General features: G+C 41.8%; 2 protein-coding genes across 2 annotated transcripts; one reads left to right on the top strand and one right to left on the bottom strand.

Moving 5' to 3' along the window:
* The first annotated feature begins 1,627 nt into the window (after positions 1–1,627).
* LOC120783122 (leucine-rich repeat neuronal protein 1-like) lies at positions 1,628–4,009 on the top strand. The gene has a single exon (XM_040115866.1). It carries the CDS (start codon positions 1,628–1,630, stop codon positions 3,773–3,775), a length of 2,148 nt encoding a protein of 715 aa, XP_039971800.1. The 3' UTR covers positions 3,776–4,009.
* Positions 4,010–5,181: 1,172 nt separating this feature from the next.
* Positions 5,182–12,159, bottom strand: sumf1 (sulfatase modifying factor 1). The gene is made up of 9 exons (XM_040159540.1): positions 11,533–12,159; positions 10,175–10,348; positions 9,907–9,981; positions 8,318–8,400; positions 7,978–8,100; positions 7,758–7,872; positions 6,886–6,999; positions 6,745–6,804; positions 5,182–5,864 (listed from the first exon to the last, which is right to left on the bottom strand). Exons 1-9 carry the CDS (start codon positions 11,794–11,796, stop codon positions 5,763–5,765), a joined length of 1,110 nt encoding a protein of 369 aa, XP_040015474.1. The 5' UTR covers positions 11,797–12,159; the 3' UTR covers positions 5,182–5,762.
* Between the last annotated feature and the right edge of the window lie 9 nt (positions 12,160–12,168).

Raw genomic sequence — 12,168 nt, 5'->3', positions numbered from 1 at the left:
ACTGAGATGCAGAAATGCTTACATAGTAATGTCACACAACACACAACTTGGCCAAAAGCCAAACATTTAGTTGTCATAATTTATAATTTTTTAAAATGAAATCGAAATGATCACACAAGAGTTTTACATAAATGGATACATTTTAGGATTTGTTCAAAGAGTCTGATGACTCTTTGCTCATGTTGTCAAATCTGCTGGAGGAAGTTGAGTCTGTACCTGTCATCCCCACAGACGTTTCTAGTAGTTGGTGTCATGAAACCAACAGAATAAAGCAAAAGTGTAAAAAATTACTATTTCTTTGAGGGCTTTGCCTGTCAGTCTACTTCAATCTCTTTCTGCCTGTCTTGGTTTGACCAAATTTATACGAGTATGGTGTGCACACAGCCACAGCACTGGAACTTATAAAAATTCCCTTTACATGTGAATGACGGCTTCCCATGGGTCTGCATCATAGGTACTGAGTGATTAAATGTGAAGAGCACACAGTCCCTGTCTATTAAGCCTGTTGTGTAATGGGCTCACAGCCCGGCTGTGCCCATCCCACACACTTGTTCTCGCGGATCGCTGATACCAAACTGGTATGCAGATAATCTACCCAGCCCGGAGAGAAAAACATGTTGGTAATCTCTGAGGAGACAGATTCGCAACATCAGGGTAGCAGAGCTAATAACAACCTCATCTTCTTAGCTACTGACAAACAGAGTTCATACTGTACCAAAGTTTTGTCACCCCACTGTCAGGTAGTTCATCTGTAAATGGACATTTTGGTAACTGAACGGCCAAATTATACGTCTGTCTTTACTATGAAGTACATTTCTGTCACTGCCACATGAACATGTGTATTCAGTATTAGAAAATGTTGATCTTGTTTTTGACACAAAATCTTTATTGAATCCACACACCCTGTTATTCTTAACCTATGTCCAGAGGTAAATATGTTTGCACGTAAAGCATCAGTATCTTTGGCTTTCACTCATTAGACTTTAACAAAGAGAATGACCAGGCAGGTAACACTGTAGTTTTTGGCATGCAGGGTCTCATTGAACTTCATTTCAACATCCAGAAATAACTTTTTCTGTATTTTGAAACTGTTACTGGCTGTGTATGAGCTCATTAAAAGGTAGGAATGCATGTCTACACAACAGCGGGGCAACGAGACGAATTTGACAGATTAATTCTGCCCCGTTAGACATGTCAACTTAGTCCCCTGAATATCTGTGGTGTGGCACTCTGGAAAACTGCCAGTTGCCTCATTTGTTAGCCGCTGCAAAGAAACAAGCATAATTCCCACTTTCTCTATTCAGCTGTTTTTCAGTTTTACCCCTTTACTGTGTTATCTAATCCTTTACTTTTTTGCAAACATAATCAAAAAAGTTGTATTTCTAAATTGCCTTGTTCTGTGTTTGCAGGTGTAGGTGAAGGTGCAGAGGTGAAGTTCGGACCAGATGTTCTTCGGGCCTGCCTTCTGCAAATACTTTGCTCTAGGTTAAAAATCACCACTCACTAAAAGGCCTACAGCAGCTAGCTAGAAGCAGAGGAGACTAATGCTCATGAACTTTCCCTTCATACCCTTCTCCTGAACACTGCCTCTCATCAAAGCTTTGTGTGAGCAGAGAGGGCAGACAAAATGGCGCTCAGCTCTCAGCCTTGGCCTCCTTTAATCTGGCTTTGCATGGGATTCCTTTTTCCCTCTCTGTCGCCCATACATGGCAAAGAATGTCCTTGTTTGTGCGTATGTGAGATCCGCCCTTGGTTCACACCCCAGTCAACCTACAAGGAGGCAACTACAGTGGACTGCAATGACTTGAGGCTCACACACATCCCTACCAACCTATCAGCAGATACCCAAGTTTTACTGCTTCAAAGTAATGCCATCTCACGCACCAGTGGAGAGCTGGAAGCACTGTTCAACTTGACAGAGTTGGACCTATCTCAGAACAACTTTAGCACTGTGGAAGCGGTGGGCCTCACAACTATGAACCACCTGACCACTCTGCATCTAGAGGAGAACCAGATCAGTCAGCTGCCAGACCACTGCCTGGGAAACCTCTCCAACCTCCAGGAGCTCTACATCAACCACAACCAGATAAATTCAATCTCTCCTCAGGCATTTTCAGGCCTGCACAGCTTACTGCGCCTTCATCTTAACTCCAACAAGCTCCATGTCATAGACAGCCGCTGGTTTGAAGAAACACCTAACCTTGAGATCCTCATGATCGGGGAGAACCCTGTCATTGGCCTCCTAGATATGAACTTTAAGCCACTAGGAAGCCTGAGGAGTCTGGTTCTGGCTGGTATGGACCTCACTGATGTGCCAGCGAATGCATTTGTAGGTTTGGATAACCTGGAAAGCATTTCTTTCTATGACAACAAACTGGTCAGAATCCCTCAACTGGCCCTTCAGAAAGTTCTAAATCTGAAATTCTTGGATTTAAACAAAAATCCAGTTCACAAAATTCAGGAAGGAGACTTCAGGAACATGCTACGTCTGAAGGAGTTGGGCATTAACAATATGATGGAGTTAGTATCTATTGACCGTTATGCACTTGACAATCTACCAGAACTTACAAAGCTGGAGGCGACAAACAATCCTAAGCTGTCTTATGTCCACAGGCTGGCCTTTAGAGACATGCCCTCCCTGGAGAGTCTGATGCTCAACAACAACGCTCTCACTGCCCTTTACCAGCACACCGTAGAGGTGTTGCCTAATCTGCGTGAGATCAGTCTACACAGCAACCCATTGCGCTGTGATTGTGTCATTCAGTGGATGAGTTCTAACCGGACCACAGTACGCTTCATGGAGCCCATGGCCATGCTGTGCAACTCCCCAACAGAACTCAAGGGCCAGCGGGTTCGAGGGCTAAGGCTGTTGGAGTCCCCAGAGCAGTGCCTCCCCCTCATATCCCATGACACCTTCCCCAGCCACTTGAACCTTGAGCTGGGCATGAGTATCAACCTTGACTGCAGGGCCATGGCTGAGCCAGAGCCAGAGATCTACTGGGTGACTCCTCTTGGGACCAAAATCACTATAGACACTGTGTCAGAGCGGTACCACTTGAGCAGTGAGGGGACCCTGCGGCTGTCTCATGTGCAGGTGGAAGATTCTGGTCGTTACACCTGTGTGGCCCAGAACATAGAAGGGGCTGACACACGAGTCGCCACTATCCGTGTAAACGGCACCCTTCTTGACAGTGCCCAGGTGATGAAAATCTTTGTCAAGCAGACTGAGTCCCACTCCATCCTGGTGTCCTGGAAGGTCAACTCAAATGTTATGTCATCCAATCTGAAGTGGGCCTCAGCCACGATGAAGATTGACAACCCGCACATCACCTACACAGCTCGCGTCCCTGTAGATGTTCATGAATACAACCTCACACACCTTCAGCCTGCCACTGAGTATGAGGTATGCCTCACAGTCTCCAATGTCCACCTGCAGACGCACAAGTCTTGTGTTAATGTGACAACACGTAGCGCCACCTTTGCCTTGGACCTGTCAGACCAACACCCAAGTGTGGCTGTGCTCGTTGTCATGGCGACCATGCTGGCCTTCCTCAGTCTGGCCACTGTGGGCATCTACATGGCCCGCAGATGGAAGAGAAAAAACTACCACCACTCTCTGAAGAAGTACATGCTGAAGACCTCCTCCATCCCTCTTAACGAGCTTTACCCTCCACTCATCAACCTGTGGGAGGCTGACGGTGAGAAGGACAAAGATGGCAGCACAGAGGGAAAACCCTCTCCTGTTGACACCACACGTAGCTATTACATGTGGTAAGGATTAGGTAAGGAGGCCCGGCTGCCTCTCCAGCAGCACAAAAAAAACACACTTTTGCCATTTTGGTGCAAAAGTTGAATAAAGTTGCAAATGTTTTTTTGTATTCTCAGCTTTGCTAATAAGAGGCAGAGTGATCAAGGACAGGATTTTTATTAGTATAGCGTATCGCCTTTGTGTGATTCTTTCTATCTCTTAAATGTTTTGGACCCCCCAAGATGGCAGCTGTATTTAGCCTCCAGGTTGTCTTAGTTGCTATGCTCTGTTTCATTGGTACATTTTTGACTCACTTTCTTTTGGGTTAATCCAGGAGCAGGGGCCGATGGTCTTCTTGCAGCATTATTAAGTAGAGATCAGTGTTTATTTCTCTGTTTTGTAAAACAGGTAATCTGTTGTGCACTGATAAATAATGGAGTTTGTATGAACTTCAATTAAAAGCTGACAGCGGGGATTAGACTTGTTAAACTGTCTACTGAATGTTAGCAATTGTGCAGTAATGTTGTATCAACTATACCTTTGAACCTTCTGATTTAAATTGCAAGAGAATAGGATTTTAGTTTGCTGATAAATGTGATGTTTATGCTAGCAATACAAATGTTTGTTAAAATTTTGTTGAGTTTTTCTACTAAGGTGCACTAGAAACTTTTGACCCATTCCCCATTTACATGCTTATTTTACTAGATTTTTTCACTAATTGCTTAGTTTATTATTTTCACATGCAATATGTATACTGAAGAAGTCAAAATAAATAATTTTTTGTTCTTTTGCAGACCTATTGTCTTTTTTCAGTTCCTGCTCTAGTCCTGCAGTCATGATATCATTTCAGTTTAGGCAGACACACTTGCTTCGCAGTGAAACATGCTGTTGGTTTCATGTGGATCCTCAATCACACATCCTGAAAGGAACTTAAGACCGTCTCAGTCCACAACTGACTGAATTACATTCACCTTGCTCACTGCACTGAACCATCCGTACAAACAGAGTTTATACTATGTCAGCTTAATTTTTCAATATGGGTATGTACAAACATGTATATACACTCTTGATACAGATAGACACATAGATAGATAGATAGATAGATAGAAAGATATTTGAGCCTTTACTGCCCTCTGGTGGATGTTATACACTAATTCATATGGCTTTCTTTTTATTATGGTCATTTAAGAAAGTCCTTTGAGTCCTTTCCACCAAATAATCTAATCAGGTAAACAAAAATGTCTGAAGAATAAAAACTAAAAATAAAACCTTCATTTGAATGTACTTACATACACACAAACATACATACTGTACACACACACACAAACACACACACACACACACACACACACACACACACACACACACACACACACACACACACACACACACACAAAGAGAAAGACAAATGGGATCACTTAGAACAGATTTATCAATGTTTGCAAAAAAATTATACAAAAATATTTTACAATCATTTTACAACAATCTCGGTGTCATAATACATTAAGAATTGACTTATAGTCTTTGTCTCAACCAGGCCTTAGCTGATAATGACAACCAATAAAATTGTTTGCAAAGATTTCTTTTCACATTTACAAGACCACACTGATCTTTGCTGCTGAAAACGGCTTTGAACCAAGCAGAAACAGTGACTTGAGTTATTCAGGTCTCTCTCCACTTGTGCTCAGGGGTGTACAGAGAACAGGAACTAGAAAACAAACAGTCTTTTCTATTCATTTCTAATGAAAAAGTCTGAAAAAACAAATTTTTAAATTTTGGAGTTCTGAAAATATCTGCACTGGTGTAAGACATTCTTGACTCCAAATGGTTTGAGGCCCACTGTCTTTTTTTTCTTTCTTTCAAATCATCTTCAGATCTATGCTAATGAGATGGTAGATAAACAGCCTCACTATAAAAACTGAAGTAATGTTTTCACGGCATTACTCTGCATTCAGCACTTGGGTTAGGGAGCAGCTGAAATAAGGGACCCAGTGTCCAAGAGAAGCAGGTCAGGTCACTGTTGGTCCTGAGAGACACAGCGAAAACCAAGATTAGAGGCTGAGCTGTCTGGAGTGTTCTGGCTTCGGGCCGCACATCGGTATCTGTAACAATAAGACTGGAGGAAGGGGAAACAAAAGAGGGAAATTTACTGTCAGTGAGTTAATTTTCTCAGCAATGGAAACTGGTTTGTTACAGTATATTAAAAAAAACAAGCTATGGAGACAATCACACAGTGAGCAGATTAGTTTAGCCACCTAGTTGTTTCTAATTTCTTACCTTTTTATTCATCTTTTATCGAGCCAGTTTGTGCATATTCACCTGACTGTTGTCCTCTCCTCCCTAACATGGTTTATTCATATAAACAAACAGACCTCTGTGCTTAGGACTTACTTTGCATGCAATTAGTTACATTCCCTTGGCAACCAATGCTGGTGCCAAACAAACTGGAATGGTCACCAGTGGGCGGCTCATATGGTGTTGCAGATAAAGTAAATGTACCATATGTTTTGGTATGAGCTCTCTTGAGCATTAAGAGATTTTCATAATTTCCAAGTATCTTGAAACTACATCCAGATAAAAAGCAACTCTGCATGTACTCACACACAAACTACCCTAGCCTCACATGCTGTATGAGGAAGAAAGACAGAATAGGAGTGGCTGCATTTTCCCTTTGTAATCAAATAGGTAGAGAGTAACAGACAGGTCCCCTCTCTCTTTACAAATGCTGATATCAGAGCTGTTGTTGTCTAGTTTCAATATTTGCTCTCACATATGTTTACACCACTAGCTAGCTGTTTTGTTTTCACTGATCCACAGTCATCATAAAGATCCCACTGCCAGCAAAATCTACCCACGAAATAAGGCACTTTGATAGTTCTAATATGACATTAAGCATCCATATTGGTGTTTTTAATATCACTTCTGGCAATCTAGACCTTGAACATGATCTTTTGATTAAATCTATATAAAATAATTAGCATAAAAGTCTTCTTTACCTTGTGGCACATGTATGAGCCTCCCTTCTTCACCTTGTCTGTGCCTGAAGGAGGACCTTTCTGAAAGAGAGAAGGATAAGGAGATGTCAGAGCCAAAATAAACCGGGGAAATTCAACAGCTGAGAGGTAATGTGTTTTTACTGGGTTGTGTTGCTGGTCTGTGGTGTGATGAACAGTCCACCAGTCTGAGGTCCATTCCCATGCATTCCCCACCATGTCATACAGACCAAAGCCATTGGCAGGAAAAGACATCACCTGTGGTATATGGAGATAATGATGCCACATTAAGGCAGGTTCTAATTAAGAATTTTAATAAGACAAACTATTAGAAACACTGTTGTTTTTCTTCTGAAAGCATGGAAGATATGTAAGCCCTATACATGTACTGCTGTACTCACTCACAAATTCAGATCATTTAGTGGGCAAACTGAATTTACGGCTAGTCTCATCTGTTTTACTCCCTTGTTTTTTCTATTGCCTTATGTGCATTGAAACTAATTGCCAGTCTGCAGCTGCTTAAATCAGACATTAATTTAAAAAAGCATGTTGCATTGTAGTGATAGTATAGTGTAATTAGTGAGAGCTAAATAGATCTGTATTTTCAGCTTGTGGGATCAGAAAGATGCAGATTAGTAGACAATCTCCCTTCAGCAGCTCATACCCTTTAAGAACCTGAGTACATACATTCAAGATTGATAATTTTAAAATTGAGGCTTTAAATCCCCCCATGTAGAGAATGAGATTGGATTAATATTATCTAATGGTTATTAATTTTATCTCGGGAAACTGCGAGCTCCTGGTGTGACTTTATCAACTTCTGAAATGAGCTCTTATCTCCAGCACCTTTCATTTCCTGTAGATTCTATTGGCAGTGGCTCAATTATAAATCTGTTTCCAGCTTTTGTGACAATGGCTCATGAGCGCTGTCACTTCCTCCTCCTAAACCTGAGATATGACATGTCTTTGGCACACTCAAACTATGGCAGTTCTCCATCTTTCTTTGTTTGACTTACTGGTGAGGTTTTGATGTACCCATCCTCTCCTGAGTTGTGGTTGGGGAAATCCCCCTGCCAGAGGTTGGCGTAGTGTTGCCCTTTTGGCTTCAACTTGTTTCCCCAGGGGTACAATCTGCATGCAGGAGCAGCATATCAGGAAATTGACTCCGGGCACACAGCTCATGCACAAGCATTGTAATATTGTATAATGGGTAGTCACATAATGAGTAGATCATACCTGTCTTTCAGGCCACTCCTGCAGGCATACTCCCATTCTGCCTCTGTAGGAAGTCTCTTGTTGGCCCAGGAGCAGTAGGCGACAGCGTCAGCCCAGGACACATGTAGAACAGGATGGTCCAGCCTACAAAAAACAGATTTAAAGCAAGTTACTGAGCTCCTGTTTCATTTATCCCTTTTTGCTTTTGCCAAAAGATATAACAAAATGAAATAAAAAGAATTTAAAGACAAATAAGGGTTTGGTTTGGCATTGATATGCAAAACTGACATAGAGTAATGGAAACAGCTATTACTGAAAACATTATGAAGCTCTTAATACATTAAGTAGAGTTAGTTTCTACCTGTCTGTGATGTTGGAGTCTGGACCCTCAGGGTTCCTCCAGTTGGCACCCTTGACTGGAAGCCACCAGGGGGCAGCGGCTACCTAATAAGAAAGCCATGGTTAACAAAGGTTACACACTGACATTTTGCTTCTCTTATACTCTTGTTCGATTTTTCTCTTAAGTACCCTCTTCAAGGTTCATGTAGACTTGTCTTTTGTGTACTGTGAGGGTAGTAATGGTTTCTAGTATTTCCGTACTAGTGGGCACGCAGCACCTTCTTAGCCACATGATCAGGCTGCACATGACAGCTGAGATGAAGCAGTAAATTCCCTGCCGTCTGGCTTTCGTCTGTGGGAGGCCCGCTGTGCTCAGGTCTCTTACAAACAATCTGTGAACATTCTCAAGACTCCTAAATAACAGTAGTATACAGTATGTCTTCATGTCTATCTAAAGCCAAAAATATGTGCGACCTGAGGCTGGTACTTTGAAGGTTGTCCAGATAAAGGCCTAGTGCACATATTGTATATTACTCTATAAATGTATAAATAAATCATGGTTGGAAGAAGATTAAAAAAAAAATCATATGAACTAAATGACACAGACACATAATATGTAAGTAAAAAAGCATACAGGCTACTTCATATTATATTCTCAATGAAACAGACAAAAAATCGTCTTTCTTCTTGTTTTCTAAAAGCACTGCCTCACATGGCTTGTGGGCCATTTTTGTCACATCGTCCTTCATAAAAAACTGGGTAACATTTACTGCTCTAGGTATAATTTGCAAGTGCCAGTGGGCATTTGAAATTGCTAATTTAGGAATATTTACTTTGTTAGATAAATGCCTTATCGCAACTAAGCACTCTCTGTTACCCTTCATTGCTTCAGGAAAATGCAGTCTCTATCATGTTCTCTTTTTTTTTCCTGGTACGGTTCGGAACTGCTTAACAGTTAAAAAGAACACGCCAACATAGCCAGCAACTCTTACAGAAGGTGAGAAGTGCTTCATGCATTTGAAATGTATACTGTATGTAACTACATTTGAGTGTTTGCAAATTATTGTTTGGAGACAAAATGCAATTTAGTAAAAATATAATTCTCGATGGCAGTATAAAATACCGCGATTCAAACCGGACCACAACTGAACAAAATGAAAATTTTATAAGTAGCATTTCCAAACATTTACAGATTGTCAAGAGAATAAAGTGGATAGATAGGTAGATGGTAGATGGATAGATGCTGGTACGATTGATGTAGGAATGACACTAAAAGCAGGAACTACAAACTCTTTCCAGCTTAAAAAACAAAGTCTGTGAACTTCTCATGACCCCTAGTGATCCAAGTTTCCATGGCAACCACAAAGCGTGCACGTCCATCTGTGAGCGAATACATGGTTGTGTGTGTCTTGTTTGTATGTGTAAACGTGTGTGCGTGCGGGACTGTATACTGATTTTGTTGCCTCTGTTGTGAAGTGCAGAGAAAGAAGGAAAAAAAAAAAAAATCAAGGTGTATACAGGTCTGAACTCTTTCTACGTCACCTCATACTGGTGCACCATGAGAAAAAGTGAGCTGCACAGGTAAGTCGACGGTTGAACACTCATACTTACTGCTTGGGTGATCTGGTTTTTGACTGTCTCGCTCAAAATTCCCTCAAATACAAATGAGTCTCCAAATTTCTCCGCCTGAAAGAGTAAGGATAAAAATATTATTAGCAAAGGCGATGCCTTTAAATGTCTTAAATCATTTAAAAAAAACACCGCCAAATATATGCCTTCATGTTGGTTTTTGATTGGTTTGATGGATTCAAGGGATTTTTAATTAATTTAAAAATACATCCTATGGTTTAATCGTTGACACACAGCAATTATCCCATACCTCACTAACATATCCTGTGGCATTGACAAAGCTCTGAAACTGCCTGTTAGTGACTTCCTGGATGTCCATGTAGAAGGAGTCCACATGCACCAGCCTCTGAGGGCCTTCGCCATCTGCAGGGATGCCTGGGTTGTCTGTTCCCATCAGGAATTCTCCTCCAGGAATCAGCACCACCTGTATCCGAGGGCACACAAGCTGTCCTATGAATCTCTTAAATTCGAAGAAGAGGGTTACAGAATTAAAAGGATTATGAGTCTTTAAAAAGGCCGGAAACTTAATCTCATCTGGGTGTAAAGATAACCCTGAGAGCTATCTGACCACTGGGCTGCACAATACATGCTGAAGAAGCACATAATGCAATTAGGATATCATAGCAACAGCAATAAAAAGGTGCAATCACATTTAAAAATAAAAGATGATGGGTAAACATATCAAATAACAAAAAACATATCTTATGAGAAAACATAATTATATAAGATTAACAATTAGTTTAGCATAGAAAACTCCCAATTATTAGATATTTTTAAGTATTTTCTTGAACAACGCTATTTTACATCGTGGCACCAGATGTCACTTACCTTCAGTTGCCTGTGTGCTGTGCAGGGCCTGTCATGCAATACTATTTGAGCTTTCCCAGGACACAGGGAACTTCCATGCTCTGAGCTGACTGAGAGGCAGCCAGACTTCTTCACTAGGATTGTCAAAACCCTGACTAAGACCTCAACTGTCTGTAACCAACGGCAAAAAAAAAAAAAATCTCATTGGGAGAACTTGCCTTCGTCCTTTCTGAGGATAAGCTGAGACCAATCTATAATTAATAGTGAAGCAAAAGCAGGTTTAAACAACTGCTGGAGACTAATTTGTAGGAAAAGTGGCCCATGGATCTATTAAATTCCCTACTTCCCGCTCGAAGTCATAATATTTATACCATGAGACACGGCGGAAGGAATTATTGTGCACCAAACTACAGACGGGGGAATTGGTGACATAGCAGCTAAGTGGTAAAGTTTGAGTAAAATCTCGGGCCCTTTGGTCTGTGCTGTTGTGGATAGTGTTCACTGTCCTGCTTAAGGGCACTTCAGAATGGGCAACTGCCTTGTACATACACTTGCTGCATCAGCTTGCTGACAGACTAGACTTGGGTATGTATGTATAAGGACTGCAGCCGTGAGAGCCTCTTATTTCACAACACGGGCAAGCTTTTCAGAAGCTATGAGACGCACAAAGGTATTTCAGGTAAAGTTTAGAAATGTAACAATCCAATACCCAGTGACCTCGTAGTCGCTTCTCTACTGTCCAATACAGGACGAAAAAAAGGGGCATTGCTTGGCGTTCACATGACAGGAGCCCCAGCTTACCTGACTCAGTTTTTCCCTGTCATCTCCCCGAGCCTCCGACAGCCTCTCGCTGGCGGCTCTGGAGTATTTGACAGCCGAGTCTACCGAAGCTGTCCTGTCCCCCGCCGGCTCCACAGCAGCGGCGGCTCTCTTCAGGTTTTTACAGCCGCAGCCCGCTGCTCCCTGCGGGGCGGCGCGTTCCTGCTCCGCCCCGCATGAGCCCTGAAGACACAGAGCTTCGTTCACGCATCCCAAGATGAACAACAAAGCAAAACAGCGCTCCATTCCTGCAAGACACGGATCAAGATCTGCTCATGTTGTTGACACGCTCACTTCCGCAAAGTCACGTGGTCGGTCAGCTGGCTGCCAGTGGCACAGGGTGTAACTCCTTCCTGCCCGGAGTGAATATTTGTTCTGCGTTTCTATTAATCCACACACATTTTTGCGGGGCTCGTAAATATGACAGATTCCAGTTGTTTTGATGCAAATAAAATCACTCACTTGAAAATGCCATTCAATTAATTGTTCGACAAAAACCACCAATATGCCGTTGTATGACAGTTTATTTCTTTTTTTTTTTTTTTTTTTTTTTTCTTTTGCACCACATAAATCAAGGCACTGCAGTGGGAGTGATAACAGTTTGGGTTTCCTTGGTGG

This window comes from Xiphias gladius, chromosome 21 (genome assembly GCF_016859285.1).
Source record: "Xiphias gladius isolate SHS-SW01 ecotype Sanya breed wild chromosome 21, ASM1685928v1, whole genome shotgun sequence".
Classification (NCBI taxonomy): Eukaryota; Metazoa; Chordata; class Actinopteri; order Istiophoriformes; family Xiphiidae; genus Xiphias; species Xiphias gladius.
The sequence above is the reverse complement of the archived record's forward strand: the minus strand, read 5'-3'. Positions and strand labels throughout refer to the sequence as shown.

What these genes read in the sequence shown, in the direction of transcription:
- LOC120783122 (XM_040115866.1), top strand. Translation starts at nt 1,628, where the DNA reads ATGGCGCTCAGCTCTCAGCCTTGGCCTCCTTTAATCTGGCTTTGCATG.
- sumf1 (XM_040159540.1), bottom strand. Translation starts at nt 11,796, where the DNA reads ATGGAGCGCTGTTTTGCTTTGTTGTTCATCTTGGGATGCGTGAACGAA. An exon ending in AAAACCAGATCACCCAAGCA is followed by an intron (nt 8,401 to 9,906) that starts GTAAGTATGAGT and finishes CTTTCTTATTAG; the next exon opens with GTAGCCGCTGCCCCCTGGTG. An exon ending in GACTCCAACATCACAGACAG is followed by an intron (nt 8,101 to 8,317) that starts GTAGAAACTAAC and finishes TGTTTTTTGTAG; the next exon opens with GCTGGACCATCCTGTTCTAC.